This window comes from Buteo buteo, chromosome 1, assembly GCF_964188355.1.
Source record: "Buteo buteo chromosome 1, bButBut1.hap1.1, whole genome shotgun sequence".
Taxonomy (NCBI): Eukaryota; Metazoa; Chordata; class Aves; order Accipitriformes; family Accipitridae; genus Buteo; species Buteo buteo.
The window spans coordinates 66,278,673-66,303,569 of NC_134171.1; the positions used below are offsets into that span (position 1 = coordinate 66,278,673).

The following is a 24,897-nucleotide window of genomic DNA, read 5'->3' on the forward strand; positions in this document are numbered from 1 at the left end:
GTTGGCTCTGTACTGGTAGACACAGGAGACCTTTGGGGTTTCTTCATGTTGTCCTGCTCCATGGACAAGAGCAGATTTCTCACTTCTGGTTTGTGAAATTGTTGTTCGTTGTGAGATGGTGGCCACCTTCGGCAGTAAACACGGTCCTATTTCAATGAAAGTATCTCCGTGCATGTCAGTTGCTTTGGTATGAGTGTAAAATAATTTGTGTAGTTGGTGGGGATAGTGTTTAAATAAGGGAATCACTTTTTTATTCAAGGTTTTTACTCCTCTGTTGTCACAGAATCATAAAAGCAAACTGCTCAGAGTCATTAGAGGTGACCCACAGAGCCGTAAATCTTTTTTGCTTTGTTCATAATTTGACATGAAGGCTTGCAAGAGTGTGAGAGTTTCTGCAGTTTTCCTTTTCCTAACAAGCATCAGGAACACTAACTCTCTCCTCGCTTTTCCCAGGTGATGTGGTTCACTGGGGATCTTTCGTATTTGTTTTCTTGCTATAAAATGTGTTACAGCTTATTTTTCGTATTTGGGCACGAAATAGGAGATAGGCTTGACCTTGGCATTTGCTTACGTCTTGTGTAGGAGACCTCAGCAGCAAAAAAAGAACCCCTGTGGCAGAAGAAATATTCGCAGAGAGAGTGAACATGCACAGCTTCTGGTGCAAAGTTGATGCTTTCTGCCCCTTGGGGAGCCAGTGCAGTCTAGTAGCATGCTAGTCTCTTGCTGTACAAGGATCAGACTTCTTCCACCCTGCCCTGCTGTGTTAGTGTGCTAGGTAACCTTTGTTGGCTGTGTTAGTGTGCTAGGTAACCTTCGTTTAGAATTCCGCTCACGGAACTTTGTCTTTGTTGTCTGTAGATGGCAGCCAAGGATACTGACCTCCATTGCAAAGTGTCCTGAGATCAGTTGGAAAGCACAGTTAAATCCCTAGATTGTGTGTCATCATTTTATCATTCATTCAGGTAATGACAAGGTTTAGCAGATTGAGCATGCTAAATGTTCAAAAAGGATGTGGGAGGTTTGTTTGTTTTGGCAAGTGCAAACTAAGTCTTTTTCAGTGTCTGCTGCTTGAAAATGTGTCTGCCTTGGCTGAGATTTGTCTTCTGGTTGTCTTTCAGAATGCTCCAGGCCGACCTGCAGCTCAGTGATAGTGAAGAGAGTGGTGACGACCAAGTCAGTTTTAGATGTTTTATACACTAGGCACACAGACTTCCCTTTAAATCATCACAACTTGTTGTGTTGTTCCGAGTTCCTTAAGCTAACCTTTCCTCCCCCTCTCCTCTTTGTTTTTGTGAACAAAACAGGTTGTTGAAAAGCCACCTTCTTCACTTGCTCCTCCAAGGTACAGGTTTGTTCCCAAACTACTAGCTAGACCAAATAAGGAGGAAAAACAAAACTAATGGGGTAGAAGATGGGTAAGGGTTCCTGGTTTCTCTTGTAGATACAGGTGTTGGTTTCTAGCTGCCTGAAGCTGCTGTTGAAAATCGCCTTTAGTTGTGTGGAGTTTTACGGAAAGCTCCGATTAGAAAGTAATAATCCAGACATGCTGGATTTTGTCTGTGAACCAGAACTGATTTCCCCAACTGTTCCCTTCTTTTCTCCTCTTCCTCTCCACCAGTGTATATGTAGATCACACTGGATCTAATGGGATTTTCAGTTGTAGTAGTGACAAGTGAGGTGTGAGTCCAGTTTTAGTTTAGAAGGAAGCCCAAAAAAGCCAAGTGGATGAAGAACAGAAAAGGGTTAGGTAGGCTCATGGAGGCTATTTCAGCTCCTACTGATAAGGCAGCTGACTGTAAGCAGTTCCTGCCATGTGTTGTTAGTCAGAAGCAGTATTCAAGGTAGACTGAACAGCCACACGCCAGCATTAGAGGAAGAAAGGTGGAGAAGCCCAGAATTTTTCCTATAGGAGAGCACTGACATATGTTTTTGGCTTGATATCTATATTCTTCAAGCACAGGGTAATGGTCTACAAAGTCAGACTGGCAGAAGGGCACGTCAGTTCTTGGTGTGATCTGTGTCTCTGCAAGCTCTTGAAATAGAGTGTTCTCACAGTATCAGTCTGGATAAGCAAGGAGCTTGCCTCCAGATCATACAAATGTGTTGATACTAATGTGGGAAACAGTTTTCAAAGCAAAAAAAAAAAAAATAATCAACATTTTGTAAGCCCATTTCAAAACAAAAAGAAGGTGTGCATAAAAGTCACAGTTCTCCCTCAGTTCCATCCACTCCCATTGTCAGTGCTAGAGGAAAACACTTTTGAGTAGGGGAGGGTGTTGCAAAAAATGCTACTGATTGACATGACCGTTAATGAAACAGTTACAGCACCTTGACCAAGTAACACAGATGAAGAAGTAAAAACTTAAGGGGGAGAACACAAAAAAGAGAAACCATCCTGGAATGTATGTTTCTGTCTTGTTAGCCTTTATTGGAAATTTTTCCGTTGAGGGTTGGGGCTTTCAGAAAAACACTCGTTAGTTTTGGTTATTTTTTAAACTTCAGTTGGCTAAATGCAGCTTCATACTGGAGCAGTGATGTCCTGCTTACGTATTTGTCCGACTGGGTTGGAGTTGAAGGTTTTATTATTTCCAGAGGTTTTTTATTCCAGTGCTTTATCTTTTGACTATGGCAATGTATTCCTTTGGCCTTCTCCCCTCCCCTCTCAGTGCCAAAACACAGGGTTTCAGTTTTATTTTTGAATCCTGCCATGTCAATATAATAAGTAAGTAACCTTCACCCATGCTGCTTTCTAATTTTATCTCATGGTGGCCTTGCAGTGCCCTACAGTCCCAGCCCAAGAGTGTGGCATCAGCACATTCCAGCAGCCCGGAGTCAGGGAGCACCAGTGACTCAGACAGCTCTTCAGACTCAGAGACGGAGAGCAACTCGAGTGACAGTGAAGCAAACGACCCTCCGAGAGCGTCAGCACCTGAGGTGAATGCCAATAAAATGTAGAGGCTGCTTAATGCAGCCTCTTGCCTCAGACTCTCTGCTGTCTGAATGCATTCAGGACAGGAGACCTGAAATACTGTCGTTGTTCAGGTGTCCCCTTGACATCTTTGCTGCATCATCAGGCTTATCTTGCCCTTTGTTTCCCTTCTAGAGTTTGTCAATTAAATAACCCCTAGTAACAGCATAACTAGACGTCTACGTGCCTAACCTTGAAGTGTTGCCCCCTTCTCCTTTGGCATCATTGTCTAGCACTCCTGGAGGAATTAGTGCCTTCACGGGTGAGACACAAGCAAGGTGCAGATGAGAAGCACAGCTTGTCTGGGGTGTTTGGGGCCCATGTCTGCCCGTGCAGCTTTCCTGGGTGCCAAGGCTATGGGTTGCTTCGGGGTGAGACCAGTTTCCTGATACATTAAGAGGAGCCACTGCCTCCCTGCAGCTCCTGTGTGTGAGTGACAGATTCAGCTTCTCCCAGATCACAGCTGAAGTGATGAGACCTGCAGGAAGGGCTGGAATGTGCTTAGACTTGCTTCTGTTGAATTTGGCTCAGATAGTGCTGCACTGGCATTTCTGAGGCTTTTACTGGGAAAAGCAGACAACCAGAACTTAGCGCCTTAAAGTTTCATAATTGAGACCATGCATTTTTTGAAAATCTGCTGCAGAAGTGCTCATGTCCCATGGTTTCAAACAGTTCCTCCAGCTTGCAAAACATTCTTGGGCCAGTGGGAAGTACATAGTTATATCCTGTGGACCACAGCTGATGTAAACCAATCTGCTGCCAGTTTTGAGGTACTCTCACAAAACACAGAAACCGTGTAATTTATTCCCCGCCCCCTCCTCCAGCCCTAGTTTTCCTTTCTTTTACCTTAGAAGCACATGAACAGGGAGAATTTTATGTGCAGAAAACAAGCTTTGAGAAGGTGTATCTTTTCATCTCACATCTACTACACTTCACCCTCTAGCAGTTCAGTTACAGACTTTGCCCTCTGCAATGTGGGTGTCTTTGGAAGGACAGATGTTATACTTCTCCTCTTTTACCAAATCCTGCCTGGTTTGTCCTGAAAATACTAGATTGTAAGATCCTTCTCGCTCTAGTGAAGTCCTAACTATTTGCCATTGACCATTTTATCCTTTTTTATTCAGCAAACTATTCATCCATGGTGCTCAAGGAGTAAGTTAGTGCACATGGCCCATTTGTTTATAGTCAGTTCTTCACATGCAAAAGAACAGACTTTAAGACCTATAGGCAGTAGTTCCTTTATTATTTTTTTTTTAAATTTTTTTTTAAAAAATCTCTTACTATCCTTTGGTTTTGGAAACCTAATGAAAACCTGTATGATGGTGTAGATCACAAACAAGATAACCGATGGTAGAAGTGCTAGAAGAGGATCAGAGTATGCCACTGTCTGATAGCTACGTACATTATAAACCAAAGTTTACTAAGTCTTTTAGCCATGTTTTTACAGTGTTTGACCAAAAACCAAATGTTCTTCAGTGGCTAGTAAGTTAAAATTCTGATGAAAATAAAGCAGATTTGTGTTATCTGAAAAGCCTAATGGAATTCGTGGTTTAATTTTACTTCCAAACCCATGGTAAAACCAAGCACTGTTTTTTAAACCAGGATTCTAGATGGACTGACTTAAACACAGTTGAAGACATGTCTTATTTATCTGCATGTTCTACAGTGAGTTGAGTCTGGATAGAGAAGAAAATCATGGCAGAAGGGATTCATTAGTCTCGGAAAACATTTCACGTACTGGGCTTTCTCTTTTTGGGGAAGGGTTGTGGCTCTTCTCAGAAGTGAGAGTGGTAACTGGGGAGAATCAGTGAGTGCGGGAGTTTAGCTGTGCTCTGATGGTGCCCAGATAATGAGTTACCCATTTGAGTGGTGTTGCCACATACATGGTATTTTCAGAATGGGCCCCAGAGAATAATGCCTCAGATTTGCAGCTTCTGTTGTCTCTTTTAGCATTAGTTGGGTTTGCTTTTCTCGTAATTTGTCAGACCGCTGTTAGATTAGGCAGAGCTTGTAGCAACCACGTTATGTTATTTGACCGTGATGCCAGGGGCCTTCAGACTTCAGTCGTTGCTCACGCCTTGCTTGACCCAGAGGGAAGCGAGTGTTGGGTTGTGTAGGCAGAGGACTCAGAAGAGGCCGGACTTGACATGCTAGCCATACAATTTATTTTGGTAAATGGTTTGCTTTTGGCTAAACCACAGGAGCCTGACAGCCTACCTGTCAGACTTCAATGAGATGTGTTAGCTGGCACAGCTGCTCATCTGTTTTGAAAGTAGTGCTGTGTGCAACTAACTTTCCAAAAGTGTTGCGAGGACAGCACCTAATCCATTTCTACACCTGCTGCTTTTTTTATATGTTGTCTGATTGCACAACGGTGTTGGTTAGTGGCAAACCAAGATGAAGCTTTCATGTAGACTGGTCTCTTGCTGAGCAACAGGTAAGGCTAGCAGAGATCCAGGAGTGCTGTGCAATACGTTTGACTGATCCTGTGCGAAGATGAGGTCTGTGTTTCTGAATTGTCAATGTGCAGACGCTAAAGCATCACCACTGACACATGGTCTTTCACTTTCAAGCTCTTTTAACATCAAGGGGAAATTTTACTGGGCTCTGGTAAGCCATGCTAGGATGAAAATAGCCCATAAAGGCATCATAAAGTCTTGCATCCTTCCTTTCTCTTTTTGTGTGCAGCCTGACCCACCGACTTCTAATAAGAGGCAGCTTGACAACTGGCTAACCAAGGTGAACCCACCAGCAGTGCCAACAGAGAGTCTCAGCGAAATTGCCCATGGGGATGGATGTGAAGAGGGCAAGGAGCAGGGGCAGGCTGTCAGCAGCAATTCCTCCCACCAGCGTGCCGAGCCGAGGGAGCCTCATCACAAGAGCTCTGGCCGAGCGGCCAGGGCTCCTCAGGACGCTCATCTTCTGACCAAACGCAACTGCCAGAAGTCTCCTGTGCGGGCCGAGGGGCCCTCACCCAGGCAGACTGTGGGCATCAAAGGGCCCAGCAAGGGCCTTGTCCACGAGGGGCCCAAAGGAGGCCTGAAGGTGGAGAGTGACCCTGGTCCTTTTGAGGTCAGAGACCAGTCTTCCAGAGACAAGCCAAAAGTCAAAACGAAAGGGAAGCCAAAATCCAGTGACAGAAAAGACCTGACCCCGGCACTGCAAGAGCCCCCTGAGAACAGAAAGCACAAGAGCTCCCACCAGGCCAATGCCAAACCCTTCTTGGACCCCAAGGTCATGAGAGATGTTTTGCTTGGCAGTGTCCAGGAGCATCTCGCTCTCAGTCCCCTTCCTCAAGGCCAGGGCACAAGCCCCACCAGGACTAGCGGCCACAGGCCTGCCATCGTGGCCAGAGAGGATTTTCACAAGGAGAAACTTCCCTTGCCTATCAGGGGGAAGAAGTTGCTCTCGCCAGTGAGGGACTCCCCTGCCCCTCAGTCCCTCATGGTGAAAATAGATCTCCCTCTGCTGTCAAGAGTCCCCCAGCCCCCTGGGAAAGGCAGTCACCAGAAGAGAGCAGAAGCCAAGGAACCCCCTGGTGCAAGGAAGCAGGACTTGGAGAGAAAAATCACGGATACTCTTGACAAGTCCCTTCAGAAGAGGAAGGTAAGAGGTGGAGGTGGGTTTGTACAAGGACCAAGGTGGTGTTTGAAAAACCCATGCGGAGAGTTCATTTCTGCTCCTAAGTTGGGAGTAGATCCCTTGCGCTCCTCCTTTAAAGGTGTTATCAAACTTCTAAAGGGAATGTGTATCAAAGCCGTTCATAGAGGTTTCTTGTTGGTCACAAATGCCCTGCTGAGCAAATGAAAAGCCTCGTGAGCTAACAAACGCTTTGGTATTTGAAAACATTTTCTGCTGTATTTTCTTGAAATACTAGTTTTCTCAGACAACAAAACCCCAGCCCTCCTATATTGGAGGAGCTTTCAGCAGCAGGCTGTGTCAGCATGTGGTTGGCCAGCCCCCTGGTAGCATTTGTGGGTTTCCCTGGCTTTCAACCAAGCAGAGCTTTGTAGGGCTGTGGTGCCCCCTCCCCCTGCAACCCCTTTAAATGCAGCATGGTATCTGAAGCACCTCCCAGACTGTGCAGTCATCTACACTATCCATTTAATGTCTGTTGTGGGAGAGCACCTTGCCTGCACTTTGTGGGGAGAACTGACACAGGCTGCCCTGGTCTGTGGTTTTTGGTTTTGTCTATGCGTGGACCTTCTGCTGCCTTTAGCCATGCAGCCTTAGGCTGCGTAGCGTAGTCTTTTCCTGTGTGGAGTCATTCATTTCCATGAAACAGTTGTGATTGCTTGCTTACACAAAGAGGAACAAATTCTGCAGGTGTGAATTGTGTTATTACTAGGGATGATGGCAGCAGCCCCATGTTTTTGCTTTTCCATAAATGCAGACTTTTAACTGAACCAGGTTCACCGAGAGTAACAAGTGTCGCTAAACCCTGCTTTGGATCTCAGCGGTTGGCTAAATATGTAGAAAACTTCTTTGGTTTCCCCTGGAGCTGCTGAGGTGCTAGCAGCGATGCTAGTGCTTAAAAGATGCATGTGTCCAGAGTCCTTCAGCTAGAATAGTTGCTTTGCTTTGAATTACAAGACAGCCCTTTATTTAACTGAGATGGTAGTTGCTCACAAGTGGTTTTTGGAAAGCTAAGTCCCAAAGGGGGCTGTGAATATACTTCTAGCCAGCTGGTTCAGCTGCACAGGGTTGGTTGCAGGCCTTGTGGTGAATGGGTATTCACTGTGGATATTTCAGTGCCTGTATACCTTCTTGGTCCTCCTCACAGAGCAGGTGGCTTAGCACATGTGGGTGAACAACCTTGGCTCCCGTGTGGGTTGCATTTAGTCTTGTCATTTTCTGAACTTCCCATAGTTGTGGGGGAGAATTCAGAAGAGCAGGGAAAGGGTGAAGAAACCGGAGAGACCACAGCAGTCCCCCTCTTGCGGAGCAGTGGAAGAGGGTAAACAGGCAGCAAATCTGTTGCTTCTCCTGTTATCTCAAAGACCCAAAAGAGGAGCTATTTGATATTAGACATGTCTTCCCTTGCAGCCTGAGTGTCTGATTGCAGGAAACCCCTCCTCAGAGCCTTGCTGTCTGCATTATGTCAGCATGCATCAGTGTCCTTGGAGGCTCAGGCTTCGTAACAGCCAGCTAGGTCAGGTACAGCTGTCAGACATCGTTTGCGGCAGTGTGGAGCTCAACTTGAGAAACAGTTTAAGGACTTGATCTAGGTGCTGGAGCCTTGCCCTGAGCACACTGCCAGAGGTCGACTCTGCCGAGCACAATCTACTGAGCTCCATCACAGTGACATAAACCTGCATGTACTCTTGGGAGAGAGACAGAAAGTCCTGGAATGCTTTTGGCTGCCACCAGGCACACTGTGGGTAACACTGACTGATAAGTGCAGTTTCTTTTACATTTTCTTGGCTTGTAGCAAATTATTCTAAAGTTTTTCATTCAGGTGAGCTGATGATTTGCACGCTTTGTATTGTAAGACCTATGGAGTGCAGTTAAAAAGTATTATTTATTACCTCTCCGCCTTAATGGTTCCTGTTCTTCTGGAGGACAATGGCAGTGATTTTAACTGCCTGTTTAAAATTTCAGCTGTATCAGACTCTTCTTCATAAAACCAAAAACCCCTGCACATCTGAGGAATTGGAGGGATCTAACTCTCCTGTGAATGCATTTTTTTCCTTCCCTTTGATAAGGCATACCACAAAACACAATTGCTTGCAGTTCATGACTTTGCCAGGAGGAATCTGAATACATTTCTGTATAATTCGTACTGAGTAGGGAAAAAAAGCCCATCTAGAACAGATGGAATGCTTATTTTCAGCAGTGGAGATGCCTTAATTTTGATTACTATTAGCAACAAGAGGTTTAGCAGTTCCATCCCCATCACTACAAAATAATTAATCTATCCAAGCAAACGTAGGTAAAATGTCATTTTAGGATACTTGTCAGCGAGCCTGAAATCTATATCCGCTGTGTTTTGGGTTTATGCTTTGTCAGTTCTAATATCTTATCCTTTTCTTTTTTTAACCAGAATCAAACTTAGCTGTATTGGTCTGTACTTTGCACCAACTTTCGAAACGTGAGTGATTTTTTTTTTTTTTCTTCCTGTTAGAGGGAAGTGGAGAAGGAGATTGATAGGAAGAAAATGAAATCAGAAAAAGAAAGAAAATCATTGCAGCCTGCAGCTAACAAAGACTCCAATAAATTGAAGTGAGTGTACAGTGGTGGGATGGCAGACATGCATAAAACTAAGTCTTTTTTTAAAAAGGTTAAGGCGAGGAACTGTATCTCCTGTCCTTATACTTCTGAGTTTGCTTATAACATCGTGTGCCTTCTGAAACTTAATCTGCTGCAATCTGTCTTTACATCCTGGAACCAACCATGTGGCTATGGGAGTGTCATTTATTCGCCTTTTTATTTGTTGCAGATGTGAAGTGATACTTGGGTGTCACTTATCTTCCTCTCCCTTAACGCTGAGGATTATGGTTCTAATCATTCAAGCATAAGCTGACGTTTCCGTGGCTGATCATCCTCCTACACCTGGTTTACACTGCTGCAAAAGCGTTGAATGTTGTGGCATTTGTCCTGATTTCGAACAGTTGAGATGGGAATGAAGACTTCACCATTTTAAACACAAACTTGTCCATCCTGCAGCTTATGTTGCTGCATGCTCTGATCCATATACTACATGTAGCTCAAAGAATCTGTTTATGCTGCAAGAAATTTAATTGCCAGTTGTGCCCGTACTACTTTTCCTTCTAAGCTGGTAGGCAACCATTTGCACTGCTCTCTTTCAGACCAGATGCAGGAAACAAATTTGTGCAAAAAAATTAGACGTTGTTTGAGTTGCAAACAGTGTGGTAGATTGCACGCTGGGATGTAGGAGCCATTTCCCCTTCTCTAAACTACAGTGGTGGTAATCTCTCAGCAGACAATTGCCCAGGTGATCTGGGAGGTGGCAGCTGTTCTGTGGGGAGTAGCATATGCTTGTTCTGCACGATGGCTTAGGTGTTTCAGGGGATGGCAAGAGAACTTGCCATCTGGTTGACAATGTCTCTGCTCATTGCAGGGGGGTTGTACTAGATGATCTTTAAAGGTCCCTTCCAACCAAAACTATTCTATGACTCTAGGTGAGTAAGACTTGAGAGTTCAAGTATCAATTATTTCTGCTTTCATGAGAAATGGAACTAGCCTTAAAATGCTTTTAAAAAGGGAGTTGGACTAGGTGATCTTTAAAGGTCCCTTCTAACCCAAACCATTCAATGATTCTTACGAACTTCTTTTTCTTTGCGCATGTTTTCCTCATTCTGGGTTCTACTGTCATACTTGTTTTGGGGAAGTTCGTGGTCTCACTGCATGGGAAGCAGCAGAAAGCTTTTTAGCAGATTCATAGTACTTCACATGCATTTAAAGCTCTGAGTCTTTGTAAGGTGAGAAGATGATGTGAACGTGTTTTGCACATGGGGAAATTGAGATGCAGACAAATTTGAGTTGCTTGCTCAGGCTCCTGCTGCAAACAGGTGAAATAGCTGAAAGGGTGGCCCCGAAGTCGTGAGTCTCATTCCCATGATTGAGCAATCACGTCCACAGCAGAGCAAGTTCTGGCAGCCTCTTGGGAAAGGATATTGTACTAAATGCAACTGTATGTCCATAAATTTTGACTCGGTGATCATTGCTGTTTTCTTAATCGGACAGGTCCTGATGAAAGAAAAAAGTCAGATGTTAATGCCGATACTCTCTACTCCCTCAGCTGCTTTTGCTGTCATCGGTTACAGACTTTGAACAGCACTTAGCGGCTGGTGCACGCAGTGTCTGTGCTAGGTGGAACTTGTCTTCTCCCAGCTGAGAACGCAGAGGTGAATGTGATGGATATTGCAGAGCTCTGTTTTCTCACCTTGCTGCCATGGGAGGCTGCTGAGCTGGGATGCTCCAGAAGCACGTGGATATGCAGCTCCCCCTTTCTCTAACCAAACCAAGATGCCGCAGTGCCAGTAGGCTTTTTACTTTGACTAGCCCAGATTTGCATAGAGGTGAAATGTGCAAAGCCCAGTCCAGAAAACAGATTTGTATGTATAGGTGGGTAGGGAGCATTTGCGTTCTCCACTAAAATCATCATCTTGTTTTTGTCTTTTTTGTATGTGACCTAATGGGGACGCAACCAGTGTGCCTTCTGAATTGCGGTCTTTCTAGAATTTCAGATGGCCTTTATGGCCAGGAATTTCTCATGTATTCCACTATAGCATTTGCAGTGTTTCTGGTAGATCTGCTGAAACTTACCCCATAATTTGCATACCAGTGTACTGCCAGCATTTTGGCTAGGTCTTTGCTAGAGCAAACGCTTCCAAGAGCATGTCTTCAAATGGGCGGTGTTCCTGAGAGGGGAGGCTCCTGTGTCAGTTCTGGGCTACTGCATTCAATTCCTGCTTGATTGTGGCTTGAATTTGAGGTATTGACTTGCATTGGTATGTAGCATTGAGGTTTGTGTCCTGACAATATGAGTAAACTGCTTTTCTGCAGAGAAAACATTGAAGTACTCTGAAAGCACTTAGGCGTTAGGGCTAACATTTAGTTGGGTGAAGGGATATTTCAGCTGTGGTAATAATGGAAGGGCATTACTTCTGTGGTTCATTCCTCCCTTTTTCTCAGTGAAAATGAGCACCCCTTTTAGCCATGTTCTGGCTTTCAGAGTGGGAAGAATAGGATGCGTTTTTGGGGAGAGAGGGCTCTGGATCAGGTCAGGGGATGCCGCTGAGCTCTGCGTCAAACAGTCCTCTCTGGAGCGTCAGCTGTAGTGAAGCTGGGGAGCATGTGTGCAGTGAGTAGGGACTGTGCCACGGGAAAAGTGGGTTGTGGAAGAGGGGAGAGGACTGTCGCACGCACAGCAGAACGAAGCAAGATGTGCAATGTTACACTTCAGTCTTCTCACTGGGTTTAACTTCATTTCCTCCTCTTCTGATAAGGCAGTCCATGAGTTGGGATTCACTGCTCTGTGTTTTCCTGGAAACTTTGAGAAGCTGAATAAAAATGATGTAAATGAGCAGTAGTGAAACAAGGTTTAGAGCTATTTGGTGCTGCTTACAGCTGCCAGAGTTCCCTGGTAATCCTAACTTCAAATGATCAGAAATCTGATGTGCCACCATCCTATTAAATGTGATAGTCTCTGCCATTTAAAAGCACAGCATTTTAAGTCTCTATCACTGGAATCCTCTCAACTTTATAGTGTTGTCTAGTTGAGCTGGTGAGTCCTGGCAAGGAATGACTCAGTTGAATTCTGTCAAAGCACATACAGGATCAAATGTCTAGGTGAGTATCTCTGACCATAGAAGATATCTTCTACCATAATTGGGAAAGAGAGGTAGTGCTGCAGTTCATTTGCCTTGTTGGGTGATTTGTGCCAGGGATTTTAGTTGCTGTGATTGCCTCTCTTCCTCTTTCAGTGAAAAGGGGCTGTGTTGGAGGGATGCCTTTTTTTTGCAACATCCTCGTATTCTGGTTGCAAGCATTTACTCCAATGATAAGTCCTGAAGGTTATTCCTACTTGAAAACCAACTTGTTTGTGTGTTGTTGGCGGCTTAAGATGTGTTACCTAATGCCAGTGAAGTCCCTGAAGTTTTGTTTTGCTTTTGTTGGATTCTTTATGTTAACAACTCATTTCACACTTCCAGAGAAATTTAAAGAGAACTGGCACATGATATAACTATGTTTTTAAAAAAATCCCTACCTTATATGTACACCATATTCATCCCAATTGCTGAATTTGCTTCCCATCTCCAGAGCATCAAAAACTTCACTTGAAACCCAGAAGAAAGATCTCCTGCTACCCCCACCACTGCCACCCATGTCTCCTGTACATCCTCCACCAAAGTCAACCAAGATGGCCCAAAAGAGACCCAAAAGTGAGAGCAGCGAGCTGCCTGTCGTGGATAACACTGCCAGGGACGAGAGCAACCACAAGGATCCTTTGTTCTCCAAGCACAAGAAAGTGGAGAGAAATCCCGCTGAGCTCTCAAAGGGCATCAAAGTAGGTATCCATTATAACTGGCAGGATGTTTCCTGCAACCCATGGGTGCTGTGTGATTCTCTTGAGAAACATGCTCTGAGGATATTAAAAAGGAAGGAAGATAAACAAGCCACCAGAGAAAGCTCTTTGAAGCATTTTTACCCCTTTAATGGCTATCTGTGCCCTTATGTTGCTAGCTCAAAAGCCTGTGTTGTAACTTCTCTGCTGACTTTCCATCATCTGTTGTAATCTTACCAGTGAAACATAGTGAGAAGGGGTGACCATGTGAAAAACAAAGGCAAGAGAATCGTGTTTATGGTAGTAACTGCTTCTGACTATAGGCAACTGCAAGTACAATATTGGTGTAAAAATAAGTGTGTTTACAGAAAGAAAGAGTGGATTGCTTAAAAATAAGAAACAAGCAACCTGTGGTTTTGACCGTGACCTAGGTATAAGGTTTTATAGCTTGCTTACAAAATTGTTGATGATCCTTGCAGCTGGATCTTTGCATTTTGAGGTTATAAAATTCAATTATATTGCTGCTTACTCATGGCTCTGTGTGTGTGATCTAGGATGTTGCTGTGTGTGTTAAGCTAGACTGTGCATGCTGTATTAGCTGGCTTCTAACTGCTTGCTTTTTCCTGATAATGTAGTTAGTAGTGGAGAATCAGCAATTTCCATGTGGTTAAGCTGGAAATAAGTGTGAATGGATATTACCCCTTCTGCCTTGGCTAGTGGCCATGAAAAACGTGCTGCTTGCAGCCTTACTGCTATTTTAGCCATTGTGCAAGGAAACCTGCTACTTAATTTCTCCATGCTTGGGAGAAGTTTGAATGGTATTAAGCCTTGCTAGCAGTCAGGTAGGATGCCAAGTTTCCATTTCCATTATTGAAAGGGGTACTGGGGAAGAAAGTAAGAAGAGCTGGAGAGCCTGGAGAATAGATTATGCCTGGGACAAATAAACATTTTCTCTTGAAATTTAGGAAAGCCAAGCTTTGGAATTGATTTAGACATCTCTCTAACCAGCTTTATCTCCACTCTGTGTTTTTTTCAGGGATCTCCAGGGGATGTCACAAATCCTTTCCCAGTGCCTTCTTTGCCAAATGGTGCCTCCAAGCCAAGGGGACCTCAACTCACGTTTGAAAAGTAAGTTTTTGTTTTACACCCATCACCTGTACTTTCTGAATACACCAGACAAGGCTGGCCCTGCAGCCACCCAGGCTTCTGCTTCTTGATCACTTCTTTGGGGAGGAAAGAGAGAGAGAGATGTCTGAGACCTGCCCTGTACTGCCTTCTTGTGTCTGGGACTTAGCCCACCCACCACAAAGCAAAGGTCTCATTACAACAGTTCTTGGTTTGAGGGAAGCTACTCTAGAAATTAAGTACTTTTGAACTCTGAGAGGAGGTGTCTTGTGCCTGCCTACAAGTAATGGGTTTTGATTTGTCTGATTCTTGACAAGTGGCAAACTCCTCTGTGACAGGGTGCTGGGCAGGCAACTGACTTTTTCTGAGAGGGTATGACTCTACTTGCTCCTTTTGTTAGCGCACAGGTGGCTGTATGCCATTTCCATGGTGAATAGATTATCCCAATGCGCAGAAATGTGTGCAGTCCAAATTTATCATCATTTATGTGTTGACTGAGACCCAGCTCTGTAGAAGCGTTGCGCACCATATCTCTTGTAAGCAGATAACTTGAATGCAAGCTCTTTTGGTCTGAGTGTGTCATACTGCAGAGTTTACTGTATGCTTCAATCAAAAATGTATTGCTGGTATTGTACTTGAGGAATGATAGGGCATCACGTAACTACTATCTTTCCATGGGAGCAAAGAAGTAAACTTGGCCTCATAGTAGCCTAACCTCCAGTGTTTTTTCTACTTAGAAATGTAAGTTTTCAGTGTTATTCTAACATACATTTTTTAAGAAATCAATTCATTTTATCTGTCCATTCAACTGCTATGTATTTCTGAACATGCAGACAACATTCATTTAGTGACTATCATAACTGTAACGTGTGTTTGATAAGGCTGTAACAAGCTTACCAAAACAGGATGTTCGGACTCATAGCATCCTGTAGATAAGAAGGTAAAATTTATCCTACTCTTTTTCTCTGTTTTCTGTTTTTCCTCTTTCTGTCCCCAATTCAGGCAGCATCCGATAGAATACTACATAGAAGTGGCCAAGAGGCTGAAGCACAAAGCTGATGCAATGGTAAGTCATGGCCCTGTGCTAGAAATGTTAACCAGCTCTTGCATTCAGACCTGATACTTGCATGCACGTGAATAAGATTCGCTGGCTAACGTTACTTCCATACTCCCTACATGGAGCATGTTCAAGTCATATGTGGGGAGGCTGTCTTTATTTGCCAAATGTTCGGGCATTTCCCTTTGTTGTAAACACATCTAGAGAATGTGCCTAGAGAATAGGATTCAGAACTGATGTTGTCTGAGGTTAGCAGGCCTGTTTGCTTTGCAGAGCTATCACAAAGTCCTTGGAAGATAGTTTTAAGACAGTTTACTCTGAAACGTCAGGATCCTGTGTTGGTGGACAAGACTTGGAAGTGCCCTTTGCAGATGTAACTAGCTTTCTCCACTATGTGCAGTTTAACAGCATGCATGAATGAACCTATTTTTTTGCTAATTATGGCTCAGTCAGATAATGTACATTTGCTACTTGCCATTTACCTGTGAAAATGAAGTGAGGGAATACTGCAATGGGAAGGCCCCATCTGCCTCTCCCAAAGCAGGCCCCCAAGATGAGACAATAATATCCAAAAATGTGAAGGTAATAAATTACTTAAGGAAAATGTTGAGCAAGAGGAAGAGATACGAATAGCCAGAGCCCACAAAGCTGATGACTGGGACCACATTAGGGGTTCTGCTGAGAATCCTTTAATTATCACCTGGAGGCCTGACTTGCATCTTTTTCTTTCTTCAAATCCTGCCTAACTAGGGGAAAAAAAGGGAATTCAGGTATACTTGAGAGAAGCAGTTTTTGTCTTAGTCTAAAAATTAGAATTTTCTTCCCCATAGACCGACAAGACTGGAAAGGCCTTTCAGTACCTAGATGCTGCCCTTTCCTTCATTGAGTATGGGATCGCCTTGGAATCGGATGCACCAGCACCAAAATCAGCTTACAGCATATTCAGGGGCACCATAGATCTCCTCAAGTAAGTGGTTTTCAAAGCATGATGGTTAGGCAGCATGTTTGGAGGGGAAGGGTTAGTTGCATTGCTTGTTTGCAACTGTGGCAGCTCTGGATTCCCACCATGGAGCAGAGTTTGGGTTGCTGTACAAGCATCAGACAGACCATCCAGAGGCACCAGAGACAAATCCTTTGAAATGTGTTTCAGCATTGCTTATCAGAAGAAGTAGGCACCATGTCCTCCTCAGCATTTGAGCTTTGCAGTTGAGGTACACCAGAGGACACTGGTTCAGATAATCGAGGACAGGAAGGAGTTTTTACTTTATCCAGAACTGAAGTTGCTTTTGCATGTGAGCTCAATAGTATGTCAGTTAAAAAAAATCAAAGCAACAATCTAGCACGTGGAAGAGCGGTTTGTGCCCCAAAGCTCTTGCAGCTTGATTGAAGGCAGATTTTACTGGTTTCTCCCATGTGTCTTTGTACCAGTGCACTTTATTGGGGTTTCTTTTAGCAACGTTCCCTGTTTAGTTTCACAGCCATAGTAGATGCATGTAGATAGTAGACATTATGACATATGCAGGCAGTGCAATCCAAGGAACCATGTACTGGATAGAAGAGAGACAGGTATCGGTTTATTCATATTGAAATTACAGGTTATGTGAGTTTTCGAGAGCTGATTTGACTTCTGACCTTAGAGCTGAAAGAGCTGTCAGAGGTTTTTTTGTGGTAGACTTCAAACTTTTTAAATGACATTGTTTGCTTTTTGGTCTTGATGGACTGCATTTCCAAGATGCTACTGTTGCTTTGTTTTCAAAAAGGAGGTTTGCTTATTTGTTCTTTGCCAAAAGAAACATTTCCACTGAGATGTCTGTCTTGTCCAGAAACACTTGAATTAGTGTTGTAGTCAGTGGTGGGGGCACCTCTCCTGGGCCTCAGGCCTGTAGGTGGCCCACGGGGGGCATCTACTTGTAGGGATGTTGCCCATTAATCAGTGTAAGAGGAGAGCGAGTCGCATAAGGGGCCACATCTGTTCCTGCTGCGTGGAAAACAAGGCATTTGGAGACAGTCCTCTGCTCAAGATCATACAAAGCACTTGGTGCCAGGACTAAGAACTCGGGGCAGGTTTCTTGACTTTTGGACCAGTGCTTGAGATAACGGCATGCACTGGTTTTTCATAAACAGTAGGACTTCAGAGCCCTGATGACTGACAAGATTCTGTTTGTTTCCTTAGATTCGCCATGACATTGAAATCCTTTACGGACTCCTCAGCATCTTCACAAGAAAAAATCTTTGCTGTGTTATGGTGCGTAACTGTTGTTCTGCACCTTCATATTCTGTTTTTAGACTTGATAGAGTGAAAGACCCGTTACTTTCAGGGGCAAAAGAATGAGTTAAATGGGAATCAGAGTTCTGCAAGGAAAAAAACCCCACAATATAAAAACCAGAATGAACAGGAACATCTCTAAAGTGAGCTGGGATATCACAAGGGACTACATGTGGAAGGCACAGGCTCTAAAATTTGATCTGCTGGTAACTTGAGAGCACATAAGGGCTCTCACCTAAGGTGAAAGAATGCGATTTGGCTGTCCGTGCTTGAGCTGTGTAACTGAAGCTGTAGTTGAACGTAGCTGAGGCACTTCTGGACAGAGGCTTACTCAGCCTGTGGCACCTATAAGAGGTTGGGCACCTGTTTTATGTAAAAGACCAGACATGGCCCTTCCTTGTTTGGTTGTTTTTTTTGTTGGGGTTTTTTTTCCCCCTTGTGATTTTTTTACAGAGTCTTTCTTTAAGATGAGCAGGAGGAGAAATTCTGAGCTTTCTTGACTTTGCAATACAGCTGATGTGTGCCTGCCTCCATCCCACAAGGCTGATGACTGCTGAGCAGGCAGCGGTGAGCGTGAACTCTTACTCTTGGTTGTGTTTCTGTTCACAGCATGCGCTGCCAGTCCATTCTGCACATGGCAATGTTTCGTTACAAAAAAGAGACTGCAATAAAGTATTCCAGGATCCTGAATGACCACTTCAAGGTAGGGCATGCGTATTACTAAGCTGCCAGCTGGCTGGCTGCAGTAGTTACTGATGTTGGCTGAATAGCCCATACCTAACAAGAGTTCTGTTCCTTACTGCAGAGTTCTTCCAGAGTAACACAAGCACCTTCTCCATGTGTTGCAAGGTAAGATTTAAAAAGATGTATGTTGTGATGTGTCTATAAGGGTGTGAGTGAAAATAGTATCCGGAGTATTTGAGTTGCAGGCTGCGTTTGAGTGCCTCACCGCTCGCTCTTTCGTACCACCTGAAATCATATTGTTAGGGGGCATGAGTAGGTTTCTGCTCTCTCTTTCCTGTCTTTTCTCATTGGAAAGGTTTGGGTTTTTTTTGTTATGAGGTCCAGAGCTACTGTGTATCAGGCAGAGCAGTTCTCCACCAGAGAAACAGGCCAGAGGAGCAAGGAAGGTAGCATCACTATGCTATTTCAGAGTCCCTGTTGTTGTCATCTTTGTTCTGTTCTGTCGCTCTCATCTAGAGATCGTTTCAGACTTAAGAGGGTACCATCCCCATCTCCCTGGCCACTGTCCAGTAGGATTATGCCTTCAGCCTGTGGTAGCATAACTTTGAGGTGATACTTTAATATTTTTCTCTTTACCTCAGTCACCAATTAAGAAAAAGAAACTAATTTTCTAATTTGTGAGTTATTGAGCATTTTGTCCTTTCTATGTATCTGCAGCAGTGTTGCTGCGTATGTGGCAGCAAAAGTAAAAGGCAAGATGTCCCATAACAGTGTTTGGCCCAATGCCTGGCAGACTGGTGCTGTGTTTTAATGACAATGAGTAAGAGTTTTTCTCTATCCTGTGGTAATTGCATTTGGCAGATAGCTATCCAGCTCCACGTCTGTCCCTTTTAAACTTTGCAGTTGAGAGAAGGTTGTTTGGTCTTCAGTAGTGACGCTGAAATTCCAGTTATTTTTCTGCCACCTTGGACAGTGTAGGTTATTGGGAATTAAATGGTCTCCCAAGAGCAGTGGTGGAAGCTCGCTCATACCAGTGACTGAAATGAGGTTGGTTGAAGTGGTGGGGGTGAAGCGATGTGATGAAGCCAGCCTGTGTCTGGAAGGCGGGCAGCTGACTGCGTTTAGCTTCCCTAGGTCTATAAATAAGTGTGTGTAGGCTGACCTGGCTGCTTTGACTAGCTGTCAGAAAGCTCCAGCCTCTGTAGGTGGGGAGCTTCAGCATGCCTGAAATGGAAGTCTTTAGCAAAAAACACTTAGAGAATCTGGTGAAGGCTTGCACGAGGAGGTGTAGATTTTGGAAGGTGGATGGGTGGCCCTTTCTGATGTCTGGTCCCACATTTTCTTTTGTCAAGAGGAGTCCTTAGAGTCGCAAATCAATTCAAAAACCTTGGCCTTGCACTCAGAGGACAATTACCTGTTATGTAGCTGAATGCATCTCAGTTTTTAACACTCTATGCTACAGGCCTAGATGATACTGGATAGCTCCTGGCATAAGCCAGTCTTGTGGCAAGACTTTCGACTCTGAAATGAAATGTTTGTGGTGGTGTTTCTTTCTCCTGCAGAAGCACAGGCATGCCTTCTCTTTCTCCAATGGCCTCTCCTGCTGGTTCTGTGAGTTCTCAGCCAGGATCGAATGCTAGCAACTGCAGCGGCAACAGCATTGGCTCTTCAGTCACTGTCCCTTATAATATCCCAAGCATCACCTCTTCCTACGTCAACATTACTTCCTATATCCTCTATGCGTATGATATTTGGGAACGGGCTGATGCACTGGTCAGGAAGAATAAGGGTAAGTTTTTGCCCTCTGGCTTTTCTGTCTTATGTGTTGTGTTTATGTGTATGTACTTGCTTAAATCCTAACACTCAGTGTAGCAAACACCATACCTAAAGAACAAAGCAGTAAAAATGTCGAAATAGACAGCTATGGCTTATTGGCAGGTTATTGGCAGAGATACTTGGTGGTGATATAATGATGAGTGTTCCAATTAAAAGGTTGTCTTGGCATCCTCAAATGTCTAAGAGCTAAGGCATGAGGGTATCAAGTGCAGGAAACCAGCCAGCTCGCTCCATGGTAACACAAGAAGCATAAGGGTTTTTTTTTTTCTGTTTGTTTTTCCCTTTGGGGCGCTTAGTTTTTCTGAATTGGTCCGTTTTCTTTAAAAACATCTTTTTGGCCTGTACCCTTGTGTTTCAGTTTGTTTGTCAAACTTCCAGGTATTTTTGTCTTGAAAACGGTGAAGCTGGCTTCTCTCCATAACAGAGAAGCTGAGCAGCACTTCAATTGGAGTCCTTGCCAAGCAGCATTTCTAAAATTGCTCCTACTTTTTTTTATTTTACAGTTTTGTAGTTAAAAATGTTGTGTTGTCCTGTGGTACAAGCAGTGGTGGATAAGCAAAAGCCCTAGAGCAGATGCAGTTCAGTCTGTAACCTGCCATCCCATGTGGCATTTGCAGTGTCATTTTCCGTAAAACACAAAGTTTTGTGAGCTACTGTGGGCAAAGGGAAGTTTTGCCATGATCTGTTGGCAAACTTGCGACAGAAAATAAACACGATGTGCCTGGCTGAATTGTTGGAAGGCTGTAAAAATAGTCACACTAATGAGGCAGTTGCTGAAATTCAAAAGGCTTTGCAAGTCACCTTTGAATAAAGTAACTCCAGTTGTTGGCTGTCCTCTGAGCAAATCTGTGCTCACAGCAGCAATTCATGTGTAGTATTTTGGATTCTAGCCTCTAAAGGCTGAGAAAAGACTGTCACATAGAAGGAGCAGTGGATGCTGCTGGTAAGCCAGAGGAATGAGTCCTGGAGGAAAACCTGTGGGAGGGCAGCCTGAGCACAATCTTGTATCAATCAAGACTAAATTCAGAACCTGCTATGTGTTGCTGTTTTGATGTAGGGGAATGATGACCGGGGTAGTAAATACTCCTTAGGGAGTAGATCTGTGCAGAAGAGTAAATACTCATGTAGGCTTAGCAGTTGTTGTCACTGTTCAGGATGGTGGAGGAATTTCAGAACTGGAACTTGTTGATATTCAGTGTAATGTACAGATGCTAAGAGGTGCGGAGAGTGAGTACCTAAAACTAAAAAAAAAGGCCATATCCTTGATTCTTTTGTGCAATTCATAGGGCATAAGAAGAGGAAAGAGCGGTGGCCTTCAGTTATCGAGTTCTCTTAAACAGGGAAGTCATAAGTTAGTGGAAAGCAGTTAGTTCTAACTATGTCCAAGTCACTTGTGCAGAGCTGAAGTGCTTTCTGGCGGGTCCGCAACCAGTTGCTTCCAGCACAGGACCCAGCTCCTCACTGTAATGCAGAGTAGCACCGTGGATCATGAGGCTGTAAGAGGTTGTCTTCAGCCTCTGATTTCCCACAGCAAGGACAAGCTGAGGTTGCACGTGTGCATGTGAAGTCACTCTCCTTTCACAAAGTACTGTGGTCCCAGATCAGATTATCTTCTGGTTGCCCAGGCAGGGTGTTCAGACTCCTTGTCCCTGCTTACAGCTCTTCTGTTTCCTGTGGAGGGAATGGATACCCATTTTGTACACAAAAGGAGGGAAATCAGGGGAAATGTGTTCTCTGCTTCTGAATTGGAAAGTATTAGAATGAAAGTGTTGTGCTCTCTGCTGCTGAAGAGTTCCTTGCACAGCCAAGCAGAAATCTTCAGCCTCCAGGTTCAATCTTTGTGTGTAAATAAGGAGAGCTGAGAACGGGCGGTTTCTGAAAAGGTACCTGGCAACACGATCAAGGCTGGAGGGACCGAGGGACTGGGACGAGCCCATGTCCCTAGAAGGCAGGTCATGCAGGAATATCTTGGAAAGGTGACTGGAAAGGAATAGGTGTGATAATTTCCTGTAACTCACTGTCACCTGCACAGATGATTGCCAGCACAGAGCAGGGCATGCAGCCTGCCGGCATCTCCCAGCAGATTCAGATATGCTGCAAGAGCCTTCTCCTGCCCATGTGGGAGGAGGAGCGTGGTGCCTCAAGCTGGTGGCAGGGTAGGAGGACTCTGTGAAATCTGCCTGACATGCCCAGCTAAAGGCAACCCAAATCTGAGCTGTATAGCCTGGCAAGCTCTATAAATTTTTAAACCTGTTCAGTTGAGAAATCATGATGTCTCCAAGGTTTGAGGATGGATGAAGGAAAGGGACCAGTCTGATGACGGCTGTGTGTGCTTCCCGGCATCACTCAGAAAGACACTCAAATTTGGCCTGTTTAAAATCTGGGGGAAGCACACAGCAGTAACTGGGGTATGAACACCCAAACTTTTGCCCACCTACCATGGAGTCTCGATGTCCTTTTAAAGCCAGCACCTGGGGAGGCGGTTCAGTGTGTGTAGGCGTGTGTGAGTGTGATTTTCCTCTTGCGTGCTGTGCCTCGTGCACTTATTACATTTCCCAGCCTTCTACTATTGCTGACCTCTCTGCATGAACAATGTTTAATGGGACTTGCCAACTGTCAGTGTGCTGCTGTTGTCGCTCCTCACTGCCCCCTAGCCTGTCGGATGTGCCTGTTTTGTGAAACCAACCAAATGTTTTCTTTCTCCCTCCCCTTTTTCCAGAGTTTTTTGCTGAACTCAGCACAGCGACGTGCACTCTGGCACTGAACAGTAGCATGACCGAACTGGTACACTACGCTAGACAGGGTTTACAGTGGCTGAGACTGGAAACAAATACGCCTTAACTGGTGCTCAAGGTGGTCAAATACCTTGAACTTTTTTGCACTTTTGAAGCCTCAGAAACAGTCTAACTTGTTGAATCATTGGATACAAAGCACCTGCAAGGGAAAATAAATCAAGGTGGAAGGGATCTGGTTACACTGGAAAAACTTTGAACTGCATTTTTAGGGTAGCGCTTTGCTGCCTTGAAAAAGAAGAGATGGAGGAAAGCCTCAGCGTTGATGGCACCTTCCTTTCAAACAATGAAGTGCAATGAATTGTCTGAATGGCCTAATGTATTGATGGTCTATAAACATTTCTATTACGAATAACCAGCAGGACAATAATCACACATGAAGAAGTGCCGACAAGAAGGAAATCTGCCTCCAGAGGTTATTATGCAACATCCCACAGTCTGCAACAGTTGTGTGCCCAGAAGACATGTCAGAGAAATGTTTTTCCAAGCATGGATGCAATCTTTGGTGTCTTTGTTCCTCAGATGGCAAGTAGCAACAACCTCATCAGCACCGAAAAGCGTTATGTTACAATAAAAACAGCAAAGTGGTCTGCCTTGCCTGCTTTCCAACCCCACCCTCTTGCATTTCTCAGCCAGCTGCTGTCCTGAGAAGCGGGGGAAGCCACTGCCTTCAGTGCTGCAAGTTCACTTTTTAAGTCGTCGCTGCTTTGGTCCTCCTCCTTGCCATGCACTCACGCACACAGAAGCCCTTAGCACTCGAACTGTATTACTTAGGGTCTTGCTCGGTTTAAGCCTTGTAAGCCAGAAACAGTTGGGGTGGCAAAATGACCAGGCGTGGTTGGAAACAGCTCTGCCTTTCTTCGGTGGTGGAGGGATGTCACTCACACTGAGGACTCCTTGACTGGTTGCTTTTTGTCATTCCGATGGGTGGGGGTGGACAGCTGTACTGGGTCACTCGGATTGCTTGGGCATGGTTCTGAGTCTGAGAGCTTACATGGGGAGGAATCACTTCTGTTTAAGGAGGGACTAAGTGGCTGAATGTGGAACATAAGACAAATTTTGCATTTGGGTATTTGCCTGCAACCGTTGCTGGTCTCAGTGAATATCTAAGAGCAGGATTTGGTACCAAAGTAGGGCATCCTTCATGGGGGAGATGACTTGTGCTTTTTCTCAGCCAAACTACAGGATGGGCCCAGCAACTTAGAAATCTGTCAAGAGAACACAAAGGGGATAATTAACTGTTTGCAAGCATTTTTTCCTTGTCAGGAGCTGCAGTTTTGAAATTGCAATTTTGCAGGTGACAGTAACAGTGAAGGCAGCATCCATGGCATTAGTGTATGCAGTAAGATGACACCCTTCTCTACCCAAAGATTTCCTGTTGCATGACAGCAGCGTCCTGCCGTCCTCATATCTAATAGTGTGCCTTAGCCCTCTGGTCCCCTCTCGCATCCCTCGCCCTATCTCTGACAAACCCGTGGGAGTGGCAAAGAGAAGGATGGTATCCCAAAATACTTGTGCTTACAGGAAAGAATTAGCTCCCTTTTCCACATAATTTCAGGATGGAGGAACAGGTCTGCATGCATGTAGCAGTACCCCCTTTGTAAAGTACCTTCTTGTGGTTTTGAGGCTTCCGAAAATGGACAGTAAATAAATATCAACAAAAGGTCTGCATTTCCAGAAGTAGTTTCTGTAGAAATGAGCCCTGCCACAAGGAAGCCTGGAGTCCTCTTGCCTCTGGGAGGAGCTGGCAGGAGTGTGCTGTGGTCCTGCCCTTGTCCTGAGCACAAGGGAGCTCTCCTCTTGTCTCCCCTGGCAGCGCAGGACTGCCGGGATCATGGCCGGGTCTTCCTGCAGCTTCAAGAGGCTGTCCTTTTACGTTCACTTTATCAAAAGCCTTAGTGCATTTCAGGGATAAGTTGTCCTAACCAATGGAAGGAAGGTCCATGTCCCCCCCCTCCCCATTTTCCTTATCAAACTTCACTTGTACTCCTCCTCCCTGGAGGAGCAACTGCTCTGAATAAGCCAGGGACAGAGAGAGGCTCAGTGTTAACTGTTTTGTTCTCAGGAAGCGCAGCGATGGCCAGCCGGCCCGAAGGCTTGACGTGCACTTTGGAGCTTGATTCCATACTAGCGGGACGA

General features: G+C 44.7%; 1 protein-coding gene and 1 long non-coding RNA gene across 2 annotated transcripts in view; both read left to right on the top strand.

Moving 5' to 3' along the window:
- LOC142033857 (uncharacterized) overlaps positions 1–24,897 on the top strand; it is a 161,332-nt gene that overhangs the window by 125,995 nt on the left and 10,440 nt on the right. The window lies entirely within an intron of this gene.
- On the top strand, positions 990–23,982 carry LOC142031925 (AF4/FMR2 family member 1-like). The gene is made up of 15 exons (XM_075029846.1): positions 990–1,018; positions 1,119–1,173; positions 1,305–1,342; positions 2,778–2,934; positions 5,657–6,574; positions 9,093–9,190; positions 12,755–13,001; positions 14,035–14,126; positions 15,126–15,189; positions 16,011–16,147; positions 17,354–17,425; positions 18,056–18,149; positions 18,252–18,295; positions 19,693–19,919; positions 22,686–23,982. The coding sequence occupies exons 1-15, from the start codon at positions 990–992 to the stop codon at positions 22,805–22,807; spliced, it is 2,394 nt and encodes a 797-aa protein (XP_074885947.1). The 3' UTR covers positions 22,808–23,982.

Excerpts from the sequence above, each read along its gene's own strand:
- LOC142031925 (XM_075029846.1), top strand. The coding sequence starts at position 990 with ATGCTAAATGTTCAAAAAGGATGTGGGAG. Across the intron at positions 9,191-12,754 it reads AAAGACTCCAATAAATTGAA|AGCATCAAAAACTTCACTTG; the intron begins GTGAGTGTACAG and ends TCCCATCTCCAG. Across the intron at positions 14,127-15,125 it reads CCTCAACTCACGTTTGAAAA|GCAGCATCCGATAGAATACT; the intron begins GTAAGTTTTTGT and ends TCCCCAATTCAG.